Here is a 22,356-nt window from a genome sequence, read left to right as displayed (position 1 = left end):
TGGAGCACTTTGCATTTGTCTTTATTAAACTTCATCCTATTTACCTCAGATCATTCCTCCAAATTGTCCAGGTCATTTTGAATTATGACCCTATCCTGCAGATTAGTCGCAACCCCTCCCAGCTTGGTATCATCTGCAAACTTAATAAGCATACTTTCTATACCAATATCTAAATCGTTGATGAAGATATTGAACAGAGCCGGTCCCAAAACAGACCCCTGTGGAACCCCACTTGTTATGCCTTTCCAGGAGGATTGTGAACCATTAATAACTACTCTCTGAGTACGGTTATCCAGACAGTTATGCACCCACCTTATAGTAGCCCCATCTAAGTTGTATTTAGCTAGTTTATTGATAAGAATATCATGCAAGACTGTATCAAACGCCTTACTACAGTCTAGGTATACCACATCCACCACTTCTCCCTTATCCACAAGACTCGTTATCCTATTGAAGAAAGCTATCAGAGTGGTTTGACACAATTTGTTCTTTACAAATCCATGCTGGCTGTTCCTTAATGAGACTTTATTTATAGAAAGCTATGAAAATTGGTGTTAGAAAACTATATATCTTTAGGGTCAGTGAAAACAGAGATTGAGTACCTTATCCTTAACATTTCTTGGTGTGTTATTACAGGGCTCTGATAAATGTGCAGGTGTTATGATATCAAGACACAACAAGGTGCTTCCACTACAACCTGACTATGCCTTAAAAGCACAATATAAAAAAAGTCCTTGGCTATAGTGTAAGAAGACATATCAGTATTGACAAAATAGTCAATAACTCCTTAAGGGTGAACAAATAAAAATGTGAAGTATTTCATTCCCTACATACACCCTTTATGTATTTGGAGGCTTAAAGTTACTGAATCTTGTGTTTTTATCAGACAAACCTTAATGCGGTTCAATTCACTCCATTGATTTTTTGCAGAGGAAATGTTTTGCTCAAGGGTACTATTGAAAGGTTATCTCACCCAAGGTTTGATATCTAGAGATAAATCCGTTTGCTCATAAAACAAAACTCAAACAACATAACCCAGTCCTTTCTCATTTCAGAACAACATGGATACAATGCATTGCACTCCTTGACTCAGATGCATGTCAGAATTCATGTATTTGGATCTGACAGCAGTTTGCTTTTGGATAACAATTTGCTGTGTCTAATCACATCTAAGAAGAATATTCTTATATGGGATACACTTTACAGCATATATGTCTTTTCCTAACTAGATAGTTTACTCTTTCCAAAGTGGGAATAGTCAGTCAGTATTATTTCCATCCAACGTTCACAGGACAAAGTTATTGTACAAATGATACATGGAGAAACCAATGGTGCTCTGTATAGGCATGGGTATTTTTGTAGGTCAGAGTTGTGAACTTATTCATTTTAACATTTATCAAATGGATTTCCTGAGCACTTTACAGAAAAAAGTGACATCTGCAACAGATTGGGGTGGTATTTGAAAGAAGAAAATGGCTACATTTTGTATTGATTTTTGAGATCTTGATAGGTCCTTATTCAGAAATATTCTAGCAGGAACACCTTCCTTTTTTAATAACAATACCAAATTCCACTCCTTCTGAGGTAAATACAAAAAGTATGCATCTTAGTTGTTAAAATATAAATCTAAAGCTCCAGGAATACAGCATGTCACTTTCATCAAATGGTTATAACACCTCTTTCCTACAGCCAGTAAAGTGAGCAACATATAAATCTCTGGAAGGAACCATTGAATGGTTTTGAAGAAATATGGGATTTTTTTTTCTATTTTCCTATTGACCTCACACAGTAATCACTCTATTTTCTTCTTCCAGAAAGTCACAAACATATTTACCTTCTTGCCCCATGCAAGGAAGAATATATATTTAAGGATTTATACATTTTCTCATTAATTTTGATATTCATATAGTTAATTGTTTTAGTGTCCATAACCCATCTGTGAGTTTATTATACCTTGCTTCCTCCCTTTTTACCCTACCGATATAACAGTTCTTAGTCATAGTACTTATATATAATGAAACTATTCAAATGTATTGGTCAACTGATTTCCTTTTTGTCCTGTAATTATTGTATTACTACCTGACTCTCATAAACATCAGAAAAGAATGAAAAAAGGCATCAAGAAATTCCAAAGTTGGTCTCACCTGATCCATTAGCTGAGAATAGAGTTCATAGCAGTTGTCAAAAATATACTTGTAGGTAGAGTCCAGGCAAGCTCTGACACAGTCTTTAACCACCATACTGGCTCGAGGTGGACTCTGCAGTTCCAGGACCTTACAGAAGATTTAATAAAATCAGAAAAAAAAGAGAATTTCAGAAACAGCTGGACTAGAATTACATATACATTGTCTTGTGAATTATCTGTCTAGTGCAGAATTGGCAGGAGTAAAGCTGGTTTCAGCTATGGCAAGGGAATAAAACTGAACAAAAGATTCTCTTCATAAATACAGCTGTTACATACAGCATAACCTCAGAGTTATGAACAGTCAATTACACATCCCATTTGGAACCGGAAGTACAGTAATTACATGTTTAACAGTAATTACATGTGCCCACTTAACTCGTTTTCACAATAGCATGATTTTTTTTTAGGGAACTTTTTTGAATAACATGGCCATCCCCGAAATAACACGAAAATAATCAAGTAGAGGAGTACTTTGCATGGCAGTATAAGTTGGTGAAAACAGCGGTAATACGCATGAGCAGATTAATACACGTGGTCACAGCGCTCCTCCGCTCACTTATGTGTTTATCTTTGTGTTTTAACAAACCGCGGCAATTTGTGTTGCTAGATATCTTGTGTTGCTAGATATCTAATGTTGACATTGATGACCCAGCACCAACAAAAAATTGACTTTGCCACCATCACCTGAAACACAACCCCCATCTTTTCCATTATTTTTAATGGGAAATTTGACCCCGCGTAGCACATTTTCGTTTAGCACAAACATTTTCAGAAATGCATCTATAGTGTTAAATGAGGAATTACTGTACGCAATCAGGCAACAGAGATAAAACAAATGAACCAATGAATAAAGTAGAGGACAGTACTGTGTTAAATATCAACTATTAAAAAAAGAAAGGGAAAGTTTAAAACAGATTGGCAAGGTAAGGAAACTTCCTGAGCTTGTTTAATTTAACAATGTTAAAAGCAGCATTTTTTTCTTGCATAGTAAAGTTTCAAAGCTGTCTTAAGGCAACGTTCAGTTTTAAACTTTTGAAAGACCCACATTTTGTTGAGAGGACGCGGGCCGACAGACCCACTGGGCCTCTGGACAAGGGTGCTAGCTCCGTGCTCTCAGAAGGAGCAAGGCCTCAGGTGGAAGGGGAAGGGCTGGGGTAGCCAGCTCACAGTGCCACCTGGCATGCATGACATGGGGATCTGCAATGTGCCACCTGGGGCGCTGGAAGATATTTAAAGGGTCCTAGGCTAGTGGCAGTGGCTGGGAGCCCCAGGCACCTACGAATCGCCTGGGCAGTTGCCCTCTTTTGCCTCTCACCACATTGGCAGGCCTGGTTGAGAGTTTTGAACATTTCAGAGTTATGAACAACCTCCATTTGTGTTTGTACCTCTGAGGTTCTACTGTGGATTCTTAAGAGCTACAGTTCAATAATGTCTTCAGTTAAACCAGAGAAAGATAAAGATAATGTACAGCACTTCTGAATTGATTCACTTTTTCATTCTTTCAGTAAAAGATTTCCATTTAGCTAGATCTTCAGACAGCTTAGGGATTTAATTAAAACTGCAGCAGCTGAAATACAAATTTAGACTATAATCTAAACTTAAATCTAAATTTAAACTTAAATCTAGCCTCAGTGAAGGATTCATCAAGCTAAGGTATCAAGAGCCCATCCTAATCACTGACGTTTAATAGTGGTGATCAAGAGTAGCCAATACAGTATGAATTTCCTAGAAAATAAATGTGTGCTATGTTTTTCTGGTGCCAGTAACAGAGAAATTATGGTACCTTCATTCGAAAAAAAGTGATGCTGGTAAGCAGGTCGACTGTTGATTTCAGGTCTTGTAGCCTTTCAGAATTACTGGCAGGAAAGTTATCCTAGTTAATTGAGGAAAAGGAAATGAGTATAATGTTAAAGGCAAGACCATTAAATGTTAAGGAAAAAAATCTTTCAGGAAAACAAAGAAAACAATAAACACAGTGGGTGGGATTATTAACAATGCTCCATGTTTGGTCCATGTATACTTCCCCTGTAGTCACCAGTAAACACCTACTGACATCAATGGGAACAGCATAAGGTCCAAACTGACCATTTTTGGAACTCTTACGGTCTGTGATAACAAGTTTAAAAATGTTGCATTGCCTACTCTTAAAAATCTCATAGAAACAATTCTGCAATGAGAAGATTAAAGAAATGCTATTTATGAGTTAAAGGGAAGCCTTTTGTTTGCTTCACATAATGTATAAATCAGTTCTACAGCTCAGTGGGCTAGTTGGCCTTTGTTATATTTATTGGTACTATAGCTTAGCTTTCTTTGCATTATATGCAACTTTGCCCTAGATACACAAGAAATCCAGGTCTATATTCTGTAAGCTTTAGCTTCAGCAAGTTAGCATAAACCTTGTGGCCCATAAACTTTAAACAAACTTAGTACAGATTAAAAGCCCAATTGAAAACTCAGAGTACTTAGGGAGTTAAAAATAGAAGTGAAGGGCCTTAGTAAAACTGCAAATATGATGTGTATGAGATAGACACTGTTGTGTGGCCTCTAGGAAGAGAAGTTATGTTGAGCTATGACAAAGTGAGAATACATATGTTCAGGATGGTTCATCTATTGCATGGCAATGAGCTAAAGCATAAGGTTCACATATGATGTGTTAAAGCAGATTGGCAGAGGGGTTTTCCTAAGTTCATACCCTTTGAAACTTAATAGGTACACCACAACTTGGGAAAAACCAAAATAACTGGCTAGAATGGAAATAACAAATGTGATACCTAAATGCAAAAGGGCCATGGTAATGAATTGACATATTTGACACTAAGTTGAGATAATTGATACACAAACCTATAGAAAAAAGATATTCCAACATTAATAAGGGAAAAATACAAATAAGGAAAAGAGGAAAAATCACCTATTAAATATGTATTAAATGTAACGGCATCAGCATAACATGTTACGAAAGGGACATCCCAGCTTAGGGGCAGTAGGAGAAGGAGACGTAGTCTTTCGGAGGTGCCACAATGATGGCCATTGGTGATGAAGGGGAAGGGGATGGTGATGAGGAAGATGATGGCCAACACTTCCAGTTGTTCTGTGAGGGATGTTATGAGCGGACATGCAGATGTACATTCTGTAGTATCTCTGTCTTACGAAGTTGAAGTGTTTGTAACTGCTATATTTCAATAATACTGGGCCTGATCTTAGAACAAGAACCTGACAACCCTCAAATGAAAATTGGGGATCCTTGAGTAATTGATATAATTAATACACAATCTAAAGATCAGATACAGGTTGAACTTTTCTTTTCCGGCACTCTCTGGACCTAAGTGGTGTCAATCCAGGGAATTTCCCAAACCACAGGATGCCAATATTGTCTCTCAGAATTACCAACACTTCCACTGCTTACTAGGTTATTAGAAGACATTTAGGGGTAAATTAGAGCTAAATAACAGCACAGAACACTGAGAGCCTGGACTGGTGGCTGTAAACAAACTTTACAGGACCACAGGAAACCTCAGGGTCCAGCAACATCCATGGTCCGGCATGATTTTAATTAGCTGGATGTCCACTTAACTAAAATCATGCCGGACTACTGATGTTACCAGACCAGATAGTGTCGAACTAGAGAGGTTCAACCTATAGTTTCATAATAAGCTTAATGAATCTGAATGTAAGTGAAATAAGAATTCCCTATATTAGCAAGCAGATTGATAGTCAGGAAACATTTTTCGTGGTCATTTAACCTATGTCTACACTGCACAGTTATTTCAGAATAAGCTATTATAGCACCCCAGAAGTCCCATCATCTCTGGTATTGGCACGCTCACTACTGGTCTATCCAGCTATGTAGACACTCTTCTCAAACCCTTCGTAACCAATATCCCCAGCTATCTCCGAGACACTATTGACTTCCTAAGGAAACTACAAAACATCGATAACCTCCCCAATAATACCATCCTTGCCACCATGGATGTAGAAGCTCTATATACCAACATCCCACATGAAGACGGATTACAAGCAATTAGAAACACTATCCCAGAGGACACTACTGCCAACCTGATAGCAGACCGATGTAACTTTGTTCTCACCCACAATTATTTCCAGTTTGAGAACAACTTATACCTCCAGATCAGCGGCACAGCCATGGGTACATGCATGGCCCCTCAGTATGCTAACATCTTTATGGCTGACCTAGAACGTTTCCTCAACTCCCGTCCCCTTTCACCCCTCCTCTACCTACGGTACATCGATGACATCTTTATGATCTGGACGCATGGCCAAGAAACACTGGAGATATTCCACAGAGATTTCAACAACCTACACCCCACCATCAACCTCAGCCTGGACCATTCTACGCGAGAGATCCACTTCCTGGACACCACCGTACAAATCAACAATGGAAAATTAGACACCACTCTTTACAGAAAACCCACCGACTCATACAGTTACCTACATGCTTCCAGCTCCCATCCAGAACACACCACACGATCCATCGTCTATAGCCAAGCCCTTCGTTACAACCGCATCTGCTCTAATCCCACTGACAGAGACCAGAAGCTTCAGGATCTCTACCAAGCATTTATAAACCTCAACTACCCACCCAGAGAAATAAAAAAGCAAATTGAAAGAGCCAGACGAATACCTAGAAACCATCTACTTCAAGACAGACCCAAGAAAACCAACAATAGAACACCACTTGTCATCACCTACAACCCCCAACTTAAACCTGTCCAACACATTATCAATAAACTACAGCCTATACTGGAACAGGATACCATACTCAAAGAGGCTCTGGGAGACAGACCCATAGTCTCCTATAGACAACCACCTAACCTCAAGATGATTCTTACCAACCACCACAGGACATACCACACTAATACCAACCCTGGTACCTTCCCTTGCAACAAACCCCATTGCCAGCTTTGTCCACATATTCATTCTGCTGATACCATTATTGGACCTAACCAAGTGAGTTATAAGATCAAGAACACATATTCCTGCGCATCCAGAAATATAATCTATGCTATCGTGTGCCGAAAGTGTCCGTCTGCTATGTACATTGGACAAACATCTCAGACACTTCGCCAAAGGATTAATGCCCACAAAACAGATATCAGACAAGATCACAAAGAAAAAACAGTTTCTTGCCATTTTAACCAGAAAGGACACTCTCTCAATGACTTAACCACGTGCATTCTGCTACAAAGACCTTTTACATCTGCACTTGAAAGGGAATCCTCTGAACTGTCATTCATGTTAAAATTCGACACTTTCCAAAAAGGACTCAACAAACACTTGAACTATCTCACCCATTACCAAGATAGTTTCCCCAATTATCACCTCTAATACCATTAACTCACAAACATCCCACTCTCCCTACCTCTAATATCATCAATTCACAGACACTTACCTTCCTTCCTCCCTCCCCCCCCCCGCATCCCTCTCCTGTTCTGCAATGTGATTTGTCCTTTTCATATTTCTTCATTTTTTTAATTGTATCCTTTGGTATATATGGTTGTGACTACTTTCTTCCACTATTTGATCTGAGGAAATGGGTCTGGCCCACGAAAGCTCATCATCTAATAAACCATCTTGTTAGTCTTTAAAGTGCTACATTGTCCTGCATTTTGTTTCAGCTACCCCAGACTAACACGGCTACATTTCTATCACTATTATGGAACAGTTATTCCGAAATATCTTATTTTGAAACAGCACATCTACACTGCATGGAAGCATCAAAGTTAGTCTGAGGCATGCTTCCCTAATGTAGACATGCTATCTCGAGTTAGAACCCCATGAGGAATAACATCAACTGGCCCTGGTAAAGGGCTATTTTGAAATAGCAGAAAAGTGGAGCATCTACACATGCCTTATTTAGAAATAGCTATTTTGGAGTAGGCATTATTCTTCATAGAATGAGGTTTACAGAAGTCGGAATAAGCTGTCCGTTATTTAGAAATAATTTCAAAATAACTGAATTGCTGTGTAGAAGCTTGCATAGTTATTTTGGAATAATAGCTGTTATTCTGAAACTAGCCAATTAGCCCATCATAAGACGGAATTTTCAGGTCTTTCCTCCACGTCGGTCTTCTCTCCTTAGCCTCCTATCTCTCGCTCTGTGTCTCTTTCTCTCTCTCTCCTCCTCCAACTGCCTCCCCCCCCTCTCTCTCATCTCTCCTCCGCCTTCTGCCTCTCTCTCTCTGTCTCTCTCTTTCTCTTCTCCCCCTCCTGCCTCTCACTCTTTCTCCACTCTCCTCTGGGATGCACACTTGTCTGCCCCCCCCCGGGCATGTACGTCACCGCCTCACCCCCCTTTGCCTCCCGCCGTGGCGCTCGGCTGACTTCTGTGCTGCTCAGCCAGGCCACTGTGCGGGAGCAAGTGGCACAAACGGCCTCTCTCTCTCTTCTCCTCCTACTGCCTCACCCTCTCTCTCTCTCTCTCTCTCTCTCTCTCTCTCCCGCCTCCTGCCTCTCTCTTCTTCTCTCTCTTTCTCTTCTCCCCCTACCGCCTCTCACTCTGTGTTTCTCTTCTCCTCCTTCTGCTGCGTCTCTCTCACTCTCTCTCGCTGTCTTCTGCCTCCTCTGTTCTCCTCTCTGCTCCTCTGCATCTGCTCCGCTTTCCTCCTTTTGAATCCAGTGCCCTTTCCTGACATCAGAGATGCACGCTCATCCAGGCCCCGCCCACTGGCTATTCCCTCTGGACGATGGTGTTGCCTCCCACCATGGTGCTCGGCTGATTTCTGCACCACTCAGTCAGGCTGCCACGTGGGAGCAAGCAGCACAAGTGGCCATTTGGGCCCCACGCTCCCCATGCAGCACCGCCATGCTGAATGAGAAGCGCGGACCTTAAACGGCTGCTTGCACCTGCACGGCAGCCCAACTGAGTGGCGCAGAAGTCAGCCAAGTGCCATGGTGGGAGGCAACAACACCGCCCAGAGGGAATAGCCAGAGTTTCAGTGTTACAGAGTCACAGACATTGGGCTACTATATATATGATAACTGCTGTGTAGACACACCCTTAATGGCCTCATATTATCAAAGGGCTAGTCAACTATCCTTATAGTCTGATAGGGAGTGGATATCTTTCTTCAACACTGAAGGAAGCCACAGACAGACATTTAAGCTGAATGAAACTTTGATTTCCTAAATCCTCAAAAATGCCCCACAATTTCAATACCACACAATTACCTTCTTTTCTGAAGGTATGTCTAAACTACATGGCTCCATCGACGGAGCCATATAGATTAGTGTACTCGAAAAAGGGAAATGAAATGGTGATTTAAATAATTGCTGCTTCATTTACATCAAAATGGCTGCCGCGCTATGCCGATCAGCTGTTTGGTGGCACAGCGTGGGAGTCTGGACGCTCCGCAGTCGACAAGGGAAACCCTTGTCAACTTCCCTGGTAAGCCTCACTCCATGAGACATAATGGAGTAGTTGACAAGGGCTTCCCTTGTCGACCATGGAGTGTCCAGACTACTGCGCTGTGCCACCAAACAGCTGATCAGCACAGCGCGTCAGCCATTTTGATGTAAATGAAGTGGCGATTATTTAAATAACCTCTTCACTTCCTTATATCTAGAAAGCTCATCTACATAGCTCCATTGATGGAGCCATGTAGTCTAGACATACCCCAGAGATTTTAGTCTCCAGAAGAAACAGAACAGCTTGCTTAATCCCGAAAAAAAATGTTTTTGTTAAAACACTGAAGTCCTAAGATTTGAATTCTAACTCAAGGACTGATGATACAGTGTTAGAACTTTGATGCTTTCAAACTTCATGGGAGATGAGTGATTAATGTCTAAAATTGTTATAAGCAAATAAAGAACACTGATATATTTATACTAAACAATGTATGATTTGGTTCCTGAGTAAAATCTGTTGTACATACCCTGTATTTAGATAGGTCAATCCTCAATGAATTGTGCAATTGATCCAGCAGTTTTATGAATTTTTCCCTCTGTACAAAGAAGACAAGAAGATTTGCACATGAGATATAATGGGATGCCATGTATCTGTAGTTATGAGTGTAAATCTATAGCCCACACAGTTATCATAAAGCATACAACCTGCTGTCTTCCCTTCTGGATTGTTTGGAAAGTGTGTTGTTTTCAATTTATTTGTATAAAAGCATAGGTCTGACATAACTCTAAGTACATCAGAAACTAAATGTGTTATGCCTTCTGCCATATTTCATGATTCATCTAATATAGTACAAATTTCTGGCATTCATTCACAATCATGATGCCTTAAAATGCCTTAGTGAAGCACAGCAGCCGTTCCCCATAACTGCTTTTCTTTATCTTAATAACTGATGCATTGTTAAGTAAACAGCTAAATCAAAAGTACCCAGGGAATAATAAAAAACAAAAACAAAAACACCACCATCACACACACACATTGTCAGCAGACTGAACAACAACAGAATCAACTCAAATTCAAGTTAAAAGGTTTTCAGTCATGGACATGGGCTTCTTCAGAAAAGATTGGCTTATTCTGTTTCTATATACAGCTCATTACAAAATACTGCTTGCCCATTTTAAAACTGTAGGGCACATTATTTGTTTGTATAAGGGATTTTTAGCAAGAGGTAAAAATATGTATGAAAATGACTCCCTAGAGATGGTGGCCTTCTGAAACCTATCTGAGCAATAGCTTCTCCCTTGGAAAATCAAGGTTAACTTGTGAATTTAGCTTATGAAGACCCAGGGATAAAATTTTAATGCAGTACACACAATTTCACTGTATGAGTCGCAGTGATGTTAATGAGAGTTGCATGCTTAATCCAGAAAAAAAAGTTTTTATTAAAACACCGAAGTCCTAAGACTTGTGTTGCTGTGTGTTGTAACACATATTCTTTACATAATTGCAAAGAAACATGCAATCACACCACCTGAATTAGGGATGTAATTGGTTAACTAATTACCTGATAAGTATCACCCAGTTAATGGGTGGCCCAGCTGAACTGGAGCAGTCCTGTGCCTGATGTGGGGGGAGAAGGGGCTGTTCCAGCCCAGCTGGACCAGTTGTGCCGCAGGCTGGGGGCACTCCAGACCATCTGGGCACGCTGTGCCATGGGCAGGGGCACTCCAGCCTGGCCTGCCTGTGGTGTGGTGAGCCTGGCCTGAGCAACCCCCACCCATGGTGGACTTAGCCTGGTAGGGCCAGAGCTATCCCCCGCCTGTGGATCCCAGTTAAGTGGTTAATCAGTTAAACATAAAGTTTAACCAGTGAACTGATTAAATGGGATTTCACATCCCCAATCTGAATATGTAAAGTCTATGCATTGCTGGAAGCCGCAAGAGCTGATATCCATCAACATATGGTCTGATATGTACAGCACTGCTGAAACATGCAATGATGTGACCCTGGTATAACTTGCACTCTCCCTCTTCCTCTCATATTCCAGATGAGTACTAACCTACACAAAGCCTTTGATCTGGCACAGTTCCCTTCAGTGTTCAACACAAAAGGGGATGTTTATGTCATGTTAAAAATCTCCACTGACATACTCAAGCAAATCATTCCAGATGAAGACTAGGACTTGAATTTGGGATGTTCTTTTAGATAAACAGTATGTAGCTTAGCTATCCACTGTCATGCAACCTGACCCAAGAGGGTTTCAGAAATGAGAAAAATAATCTTATATTTTGCCTATAAATCAATTGTTTGGGGAGGGAGGGGGTAGAACCCAGAATCTCTATTAGGGATGTTTTTAATACTGTCTTTCTACCCATCTGTTGAACTACAAATTGGATTTGTATTTGCGTCAAAGTTAAATTGGCATTAACATCAGAAAGAAGACTTAATCTTCCCCTCCAAGATGAGGATAAAAAAAAAGTTCTGATCACTAACAAAATGGAAATAAAGAAGAGAAAATCCAGGGTGAAAAAAAATAAAAACTTTAAATTTCAAAACCTGGATCAAACTTAAAACATCTGATAAAGAGTTCACTGTTGAAACTGAATGCCATTGCAACAGTAGAGTAAGAGCCAGAATGATTTCATATCAAACCAACAATGTACTTTTAAAATTAGAAACCGAATAAACAAACTAAATTCTATCACCAGAATATCTGGTAACGTAATAAATAAATCATGTATAATCTGATAGTACTTTTAAGATGTAAACTCTACAGAACGTCACTATCATTATTACTACAGATTGCACCTCTATAAACCAGGACTCTTTAGTCTGGCAACAGTGGGACCACAGATGTTCCAGGATCAGAAAGTCCCAGTACATTGCGAGAGATGCTCCAAACTGAAGATCTGATCCTACTTTTATTATTGGCTATAATCCTTGCTGTCAAAAATAGCTCCATTAACCCCAACATATTTTAAAACAACAATGAATAGAAATGTAATACAATATTTGTTCAATATTTATTTAATGGATGCAACAGTTAAGTCTTGATTATTTTTTGGAAATATGATTTAAAATGAAATCATAAGATGTCCTAAGGGAGTGGAATAAGTTTGGAATAAGTTGCCAAAGGGAGTTAGATATCTAAAGGTTAGTAAATATTATCCCCCTAGCACATAAGGGTTAATTATCAACCACTCCCAGTGGTAAACTCTTGCAGTATCAGGCCCTTGGAATGGTTCCATGATTCTGCAATGATAAGCAAAATCATCCTTTCCCAAGATTATTATACAAATGAGGCTGACAGATACCAATTCTACTCCACAGAGGAGCTAGTTTGCATTTCCTCCACAAATATTCAGCTTCAGTTATTTCTCTAAGAATGCAAGTCTCCTCATAGAGAAAGTATAACAATGCCATACATAGTAACATATGTAAATTTGATTTACTGCATACTGTGGAAAAATGCCTAGGATAAATTTTCCTTACAAAAAATATTAAAAACTATTTCAGATACAGACAATTATTTTATTGGCCAAATTCTGCCGATTGTATCCTCTGTTGAAAACAAATAGAATTAATCTTTGTTGGCTTAGTGACCAGATTTTATCATTGTTAATAATGCCCTTGCAAAGCACGCAGAAATGGAAATGCTTTCATTTCACTGAGTTTTGGAGAGGGGCCTTAAAGTTCCGGAAAGTGTTTCATGCAGCTGCACTTGTACTTCATTAATATTGTGTATGATATTTGACTAAATCCCAAATTTATTAAAATAGATGTTGATAAATATTTTAGAAATTATTAGTGTGTGTTTGCATTTTGTAATGAATCAGAGTCGTTCTTTGAAAATGGCTGACGTCCAAATAATAGAGATGCAAACTGAAAAAAATGAAGACTTAATATATGAATTATTCACAGCCAAACTGTGTTTATGTCCCTGCTCTAGCTACTCGTCTCAGGAGTAGCAGTGTGGGAGTAGAAGCAGTAGGTGAGGGGAAGTGTAGGGGAAGTGTAGGTTGGGAAAAAATGAGCAGATCCTTAGTTCTGCCATCTCCAAAGCACTGGGCAGTATACACTCTGCCAGACATTGACACACCAGAGTTTACTCCCTCTCTGGAGCTGCTGGGGAACCACGAGAATCATGATCTCCCTCTTGGGCTGCTTTGTCAACTCTGAGGGCAGATATTACATCATCTCATGATCTCATCTTTAGTATGCAGTACTTTTTAATTCCACACAGCTTTCTTGTCTTGCCTATTGAATGAGCCTGCTTAAAATCATTGTACCAGAAGTCTAACTTTAAAAGTCATTCCAATGATAACAAAGAGAAAAATCATATTGAACTTCACTTTCCCTACACAGGACTGGCATGCTTTGATCAACCGTGTTTTGTAATACTCCTGATGCCATTTAATTCTACAAAAGAGGAGTTTGGGAGGAGAGCTCAGTACTGAACCTGAAACAGAAGGTGCAATCTTTAGTCTCTCAGATGAAAGGTTTATTACAAGCACTTTCCCTAATGATGGAGACAAAGGAAAGGAACTTCTACTGAATTCCTAGTATATATGTGGAATTATAATGAGTTAGAAAGAACTATAAATGAGTTATAATTGTAATGAGTTAGAGGGAAATTCTTAGTTTTGTTTCAGCTACTGATGGTTACACACTCATATGGAAAGACATTGAATCTTAATTATAACGTTTCTCTATTACTGACATGCGTAAGTTTTTTAAAAGAACGTCAGTACAAATATTCTTATGCTAATGATCCTGAACTTGAAGGCTTAATTTTGATGATTTAGGGCCAGATCTATTTTGTCCAAGAAGGCCCACTGAAGCCAATAACCGGTCTATTAATTTAATATAGCATTGTGATGTGTTTGTAAACTTCTACTTGAAATCAAAACAAAATCCTTCTGATGTGCATTTAATTCAAAATGTCACTAATGTGTATGCCCTACTCCATCAACCTTTGTGGATATAAGAGTTTAAAAAAAGATGTGACCAAAGTATGCAGTATTCTAATGTTAACTTACCAAATGATCCAGTGCACAATTTTTAAAAGCATTAACTCTCATGTCAGAACTGACTAAGGCTACTCCAACTCTTACGATTAGGGTTGCGCAGATATAATCACACCAGCTTTTATTGAACTAGAGCACTAGAAAATGTAGTGTAGCCAAGGTAGCATCGGCAGCAGTAAGTAACAACACAGATTAGGCGCCCACGTAAAAATGTACCTGGACCCTACTAGTACGCACTTGGGATAGCTAGCTCATTCTATTACTTGCTGCTGCCCACGTTACTGTGGCTATACCTCTATTTTTAGCCTGTTAGCCTGATGAAAGCCAGTGAAAATATGTTTTTGTGGGCTGGGAATCACAACCCTAACTCCAAGTGTAGATACAGCATCAGACACTTTTGAAAATATTGTCATCCCTAATGTCATAGGTTCCATACTATATCAACTCTTAAGGAAGTAGATACTGGGAATTCTATCATATTTCTAGGATAAAGGAATGGGACTTACACCAAAGTTGGTAGCAGCAAAGCGATCTGAGGCAGACACATTAGTTGTCGCTGTCGTGTGAGCATAAAATGCATTTATGTTGGCCAACAAGGTACTCATTACTGCTGGAACTCCAGGGCACATATATTTAGAAGACAGACATGAAAAGTGCCTAAAATGCAAACAGAAATTAATATTAAAATGTTAGAAGTATGCAATACAGATACATTCCAAGTGTTCTCTGGGCAGCTTCCCCTTTCATTTCCACCACTGTAAATTTCAAAGTAACATCACTGATGCCAAACAGCATCTCTTGGGACCTACATTGGCACACATGGGATCAAAATCTAACCCTGATCTATACTACTGCTATGGGTTGTACACTGCAATTTGAAACTGAATACAACTGGAATGTTAGTTTGTTGTATCAATTACAAAAATAAAATGTGATTGTATTATTATAGTTATATTTGTATTAAAAGAAAAATGTTTATGAAATGTAAAATGTGTCATCACAGAAGGCTACCTCCACACTATGCAGGTTAGTTTCAGGCAGGAAACATTTGGGTGCTAGTAATAAAGAGGCTCTTTCTAACACTTCACTGAGACTTATTTTTGGGCTACTTTATTACTTGGAAGTGAGATTTCCAAAAGTCATTGAGACTAGAAATCTTTCCATCTTTCATTTCTCTTAAGAAACCAAAGAGCTTCAATAGGAATCAATAGGGCATTCTCATATGTCAGGTCCCAGCTGCCTTGCATCACTAAATTCTGGGCTTCAAGAGGCAGGAATCCAGCAGTCAGATTTCAGTATATCTGATCTCTGAAACCAGGTCTCTTTTTACATAACTCAGGAGGTATGTGTCTAGACTACAGGGTTTTTTCGAAAAAAAAAAAAAAAATTTCCCCTGCATCTAGACTGCAGCCATGTTCTTTCAAAAGTAAATCAAAAGAATGCGGCAGTTCTTTTGATCATGGTAAACCTCATTTTACGAGGAATAATGCCTTTTATTGAAAGAAGTCTTTCAAAAAAAGGTGCTATTGAATGCAAACTGTGCTTTTTCAAAAGAGAGCATCAAGACTCTCTTTTGAAAAAGCAGCTGTTTTTTTCGAAAAATCTGCTTGTAGTCTAGACACTCTTTTTCGAAAAGCCTCTTTCAAAAGAGGCTTACAGTCTAGACGTAGCCGAGATGTCCTATAGTGGACACCATTCACTTCCAGACACAGCTCTTATTCACTAGCTTTAACCAGTCAGGAAGGACACTAATCAGTACCACAGGATTTGAGTTTGAATCAATGGTTTGTATCCTATTGATTTCAGAGCAAGATAAGTCACATACTGAATCAGAATGGATCTCCAGTATATTCCCAAATACTTCAGCCACAGGTCTTGTCCTTATTTTAATTTTTTTCCCTAAAAGAATATAACATTGAAGGATATAATCAACTGACCCTTGTAATTGAAATGCAGTTGGCTGGAAAAAATTCTCATACTGCAATTTGCTAGCTCCCTATTGCAAGTCATTCAGGACAAGTAACCTTAGAATTTTGTTTTAAAATCATGACTTCCGAGAAATAAATGAGTAATTAATTTGCACAGTCACAAAACCCTTCAAAATTACCTAACCTTCTACTTAGTTTTTGTTACGTTAGGCACAAATACAAAGTTAGTATGGACTGGTTGCTGGGATGAATCAATCCTCCACGCCCAATCATGAGCCAGGCTGTGAGGCTGGAACATCCATTTTATTGTACTTAAAATTCCACTGATGACCTAACATTATTTCCATACAAACTTTGCAATTAATGGAAAACGTCAAAGATCCTCTACTCTGTTTCATTTTCTTGGTTACTTTTATTCAAGATTTCATTTCATACAGCAATTTTACAGCTACTCAAAAGATTTACTGTAAAATGTAATACCCTCCCAGTTTGTTTTATCCAGCTAAATTGTGAGAGATTAACATTGCACTAATTAGGTCCTTTTTATGTTGCTCAGCATCTTTGATACTTTTAATTGTGCAAAATAAAACCATGAATACTGAAAATCATAAACAGTGTGCTCTCTCTCTCTTATTAGAAATTATTATTTATTACCAAGAGCCTGAATATTCAGTGTTCACTCTGAGTAACATTTATTCATGTTAGTGATAACATTGACTTCATCTGGACTACTCGCATGAGAAAGTGCTGCTCAGAGTTGAGTAAGGGTTCCAGAATTGGGTTCTTTGCTTTTGTCATTTGGTTCTGAATCACAGTCATTCTGAATTAAAAAGTCATTTAAAACTATGATAATCAATTCAATAAATACAGTCTAATGTTTAATTAATTTGACATTTATTTTTCATTTTTAAATCCCCTTTAGCTTCACTTTCTTAAGACCTATAGCCAAATAAAAGTCAATGGGATTTAGGTTCCTTTGCACGTAAGTCCCATTTTAGTATGAGACACAGATTTTGAATGCTGAGTGGATCCATGCCTTTAAAAATCTGGGTCTAGCACTTGAAAACATTAATTAAACTGATCATCAGCATATTGACCATAATCTCATAATTAGGTAAGAGTTAAGTGGTATTTATACTGTTTTTGTATGACTACACAAGAAAGTTCATGTAATACTCCTCATCTAAGTCTGGGTTTCTTGTCATTAGGAGTCCAAACGAATGAAAATGGGTTTAAGCAGTGAAAAATGGAGGAAATGGAACGTAATCACTAACTAAAATAATTCATCGAAACAAATCCTGGAATGTGTTCTAAAAATACCAACATGCAAATATGACTAGTTCCTTAGTAGGTTACCTTATAATACTTGTTCTTATGCTGTAGGTATTGCAGCCTGTCACTAATCTTAATAACATTAAAGCAATGATAATTACACAATTTGATCTCACTTTAAAAAAAAAGTGTTGAAAATGTGAAGAAGGTATGTGAACAATATCAGCAATGCATTAGGGTCAAGCACTGCATATAATAGTTTGTCTTTCTTTGTTTTTCTACTGAACAAACATTTTGCTAGTGGAAGTAATTTTTGCTAGACAATTATATCTAGACAAGAACATTTTCACTTTCTCAGCAGCTGAACTGACAAGAACCCTCGTGTTGTATATAATAAGTAATGGAGTTTTCTTATATACCAAGTAAGAAAAAAGAGCAATTATAAAATATAACAAATGGGAATATGACTGCATGTTTTGCATATGTTCCAGGCCATTTAAAATAAGTGGCTGTTCATCTTCATAGAAAACATTTCAGTATTCCAACAGTACAGAGCCACCATCATCTTTCAAAAACAAATGTAATAATTAATTTAATTAAATCTATCCTTGGAGGTACATTTTTGGATCTCACTGACACTGGAGAGAGCCTACATTTGTTCCAGGAGCAGAATTTTCCCTAATGTCATACTTTGGTTTAATTACCTGGGATGCTATATTATGATTGCCAGTGGGGGCAGAGCAGGTACCTGAAAGAGTTACTGCACTCATCTTTCATTTCTAGAGACTTTGATTCAAAGTAGAGCGATACAAACAAATCCACCTATTGTTATATATGAAACAAAGCTATGAAAAGGTTCAAGCTTTTGCACTATTGAAATTTCACAGAAATTTTTAGTTTCACATCCGAAAGGGGATGAATGAGAAATTGCTCATGGTTTTGATTGGAAGTAACATTTATTTGCAACAAGTGATTTTTTTTCTTTTAAATTTTGCATATGCAGTTGTAAGCAGGCAAATTTTTGAGAGAAAATGGAGAAGCAATAAAATTTTACTTTTGTGTGAGAAATTGGGCCATTTAAAACAAATATCTGGAAACCTCCATAAGTTAAGACCATAAGAATGGCCATACTGGGTCCGACCAAAGGTCCATCTAGCCCAGTATTCTGGCTTCTGACAGTGGCCAATGCCAGATGCCCCAGAGGGAGTGAACAGAACGGATAATCAAGTGATCCCTGTTCTGTCATTCATTTCCAGCCTCTGATTTAGATGCGCCAAATGTAGATGCGCCAAATTTCAGAAAAGCCTCTTCTGAAAGAAAAGCGGAAAAAGATATGCAAATTGCGGTTCACAATTTGTGTATCTTTTTCCAACTTTTCTTCGTAGTGTAGATACAGCCTCTGTCCCAACTCTACTGACTTCAGCCCACCTGCACAGAATGGTATTCACAGTTGCTCTAAGGAGCCTGTTTCCCTTCCCACATTGTTACCAACAGGCAAAGGATTAAGAGAGTGACAAAAAAGCCAGGCCATAATTTGCACTTGATCATTTAATATAAATGCTGGTGCTTGTTCAAGAAATGCCCAGGATGTTGAAGGTCCACACCAAGAAGCTCAATTTAAATCAATTTTTTTATTCTTCATTTTCAAGAGCAATACATTCATTCATCAATGTTAAAAAGGAAGAAAATGCAATAAGGAGATCAAGACTTGGAAATCTTTTCACTTTTTATTACAATGAAAATGTTACACTCACTCTAAAATAGCTCTTCACTTAACCATACATGGGCAAAGGCTTCAGAAATAAGAATCCTAAGAGTCTGGTTTTGGAATGGAATTAGTATAAATTGTTCTTTGTACTTCATGAATTGTAAACTACAAATTTGTTTGGGCAACAGTTACAGTAGAGTTACTTGTGACCTATGGTTCACAGTCAATATTTTTAATCTAGTTATAAAACTATAACATTTAGTTACTGAAGTTAAAGATTATCAGACAAGAAAAGATTTGGTTACAACTACACATACTGATCAACTCATACATACAAAATGGAAAGTGACTGGAAAGAGTATTGCAGAAAGGGATCTAGGAATCATAGTGAACCACAAGCTAAATATGAGTCAACAGTGTAATACTGCTGAAAAAATCCATACATGATTCTGGGATGCATTAGAAAGAGTTTTGTAAACAGGACATGAGAAGTAATTCTTCTGCTCTACGATGTTGATTAGGCCTCAACTGGAGTATTGTGTCCTGTTCTTGGCAGGAAAGATGTGGAGAAATTAGAGATGGTCCAAAAAAGAGCAACAAAAATGATTAAAGGTCAAGAAAACATGATGAGGGAAGACTGAAAGAATTGGGTTTGTTTACTTTGGAAAAGAGACGACTGAGGGGAACATGATAGTAGTTTCATGTACCTAAAATGGTATTACAAGGAAGAGGGAGAAAAATTATTCTCCTTATCCTCTGATGATAGGACAAGAAGTGATGGGCTTCTATAATAGCATAGGAGGTTTAGGCTGGACATTAGAGAACATTTTCCTGTCAAAGTGGTGAACCTCTGGAATAAATTGACTAGGGAAGTTGTGGAATCTCCATAATGGGAGATTTTTAAGAGAAGGTTAGACAGATACCTGTGATGGATGATCTAGATGATGTTTCATTCTGCCATAAGTGCAGGGGACTGGATTTGATGGCTTCTTGATATCTCTTCCAGTTTTAGTATTCTGTGAGTCTACTGTTCTGAGCAGGACTTTGTGTGAATGTGAGATGGGACAAGGAGGATAAAGGTGGCTTTACTTGGTTTTTTATCTCCCTAGATCATTAAACTGGCTGTGGGCTGGTTCAGTTGCCAGTGAAAGTTAGAGCGACCCTGTAGCCAGACAAGAACCCCCTTGTAACAGCCATTTTTGCTTGCCTGGAGCATACAGGGCACACAGAGCAGAAGGCCCAGGCTGCTGTGACTGTGAATGGCTGTAAACAGAGATACTCCAATTGCTGACCAAGAGGCTGCCAAGGAGTGCCCTTGACTCAAACCCATATTGATACAAACACACATCCATCCACGGGGGGAGGAATCTCTCGCCCAGTAAAAAAATGTCTAGTATTCACAATTTAGTTATCTCTCTTGCAAGTGTAAATTAACTTGAAACTTGCTTGTAAGAACTGGCGCCACAAAACGGACCAGTACAATTCGGCATCTTAGATAAGAAAGAGGATACGGGCCCCCAGAGGTATATAGATAGGTCCAGCAGCACATTTTCTCTGAGTGTCAATCTACCATCTATCTGCTGGTCGGGTTAGGTGTTTGATCTCCCGAGGTTCCAGAGGGGACGCCCACCTCGTATTCGTCTTTCCTAGGAATTGAGAGACCGGCCCTGGCCTGACACGCTGGAGTCAAGAGGCACAGAAAGGGGTAAAAATTGTACCTGGATGTAGTCCTTTGCTTGAGTATATATATACATAGACTTAGAGCTCTTTAAAGATTAAGCTGTCACTTAGTACCATTATTTCTATTTTCTATCTTTATTTTCTTTGTAACCATTTTTAAAATCTGTATTTGTTAGCATTTAAGAAATAGAGCAATAGCCATTGTAACCATATGCTTTTATAAGTCTATTAATAAACCTGTAACTGTTTAAGCTTTAACCTGACTCCTCCAGTAGCTGTAACAGAACAAAGCACAATTTAAAAGAACTTCAGCAAGTCATAAAGGGACAGACATAAGGAGAGCTTGGGCGTTTGGATCTGTGTCACTCCCAGGTGACAAGATCCGTTGGGGCACCTTTTCAGCCTTTCCTAGGCTGCCCGCTGCGAAAGAACTTTGTGTTCTAGCAGCTAAAATCTAAGGTGTAATAAGCTCTTCCTATATAACAGGGCGTCTGTTGGCCTGCTGGGACCCCAGTCCTAGCAGTAAAGACACGGACGTTAAACCTTTTCTCAGAAGCATACACACACACACACACACTGCCCTGACCGTCGGCTGACAGACCCCTGTGCTACTCTACTGGCAGTAGCTGGTAATGTACCTCAAAATGCCCAGTCTCATGGCTGTGGATTGCCTGAAAGCAGGGAGGGTGGAAGAAGAAGGGCTGAGGGCAGCCAGCCCTCATTGCTACCTAGAGTATGATGCCTCCCACCCCAGTTCTTAGCATTGTTCAGAGTGTGTGGCCAGGTGTGCTGGTGGCAATTTAAAGGGCCCTGGGCTCTGGCCCCTTTGAGTAACCAGGCCCTGGGACAATAGCCATCTTTGCCCTTCTCCTGGCTCTAGTCACTCTCCTTCTCTTGGTAAGCCACATATAATTAGTCCAATTTTATGTCCCCTTTCGCAGTTGGAATGGTGTAAGAAGAACACAGAAAACTAGGATGTAGCTCAAAGTATGGATCTCAGCCTTTTAATTGTGGCACTTCCTTGACTCTGGAACTCTCAATGAAGTTGATTGCTTCTATGAGTAGGGATTAATCACACAAATTAAGCTTTGCAAGCTTAATACTAGGTTTTTTTAAGGTCAGCCATAAAATAAATTTCCTGTGATTTACCAGGCTAAATTAGTGTTTTGCTCTTGGGAGCCATTTTCAGTCATTTT

At 38.9% G+C, this 22,356-nt stretch overlaps 1 protein-coding gene across 2 annotated transcripts in view; it reads right to left on the bottom strand.

Annotated features, from left to right (window-relative positions):
• The window catches only part of UNC13C (unc-13 homolog C), a 437,647-nt gene that overhangs the window by 213,834 nt on the left and 201,457 nt on the right, over nt 1-22,356 (bottom strand). For both annotated transcript variants that reach the window (XM_075897272.1, XM_075897271.1), the window contains 4 exons: nt 15,079-15,229; nt 10,075-10,143; nt 3,969-4,058; nt 2,145-2,273 (listed from right to left, as the gene is read on the bottom strand). In XM_075897272.1, coding sequence (XP_075753387.1) covers nt 2,145-2,273; nt 3,969-4,058; nt 10,075-10,143; nt 15,079-15,229 — 439 coding nt within the window. The remainder of the gene's footprint in view (nt 1-2,144; nt 2,274-3,968; nt 4,059-10,074; nt 10,144-15,078; nt 15,230-22,356) is intronic.

This window comes from Pelodiscus sinensis, chromosome 14, assembly GCF_049634645.1.
Source record: "Pelodiscus sinensis isolate JC-2024 chromosome 14, ASM4963464v1, whole genome shotgun sequence".
In the NCBI taxonomy this organism is placed as follows: domain Eukaryota; kingdom Metazoa; phylum Chordata; order Testudines; family Trionychidae; genus Pelodiscus; species Pelodiscus sinensis.
The sequence above is the reverse complement of the archived record's forward strand: the minus strand, read 5'-3'. Positions and strand labels throughout refer to the sequence as shown.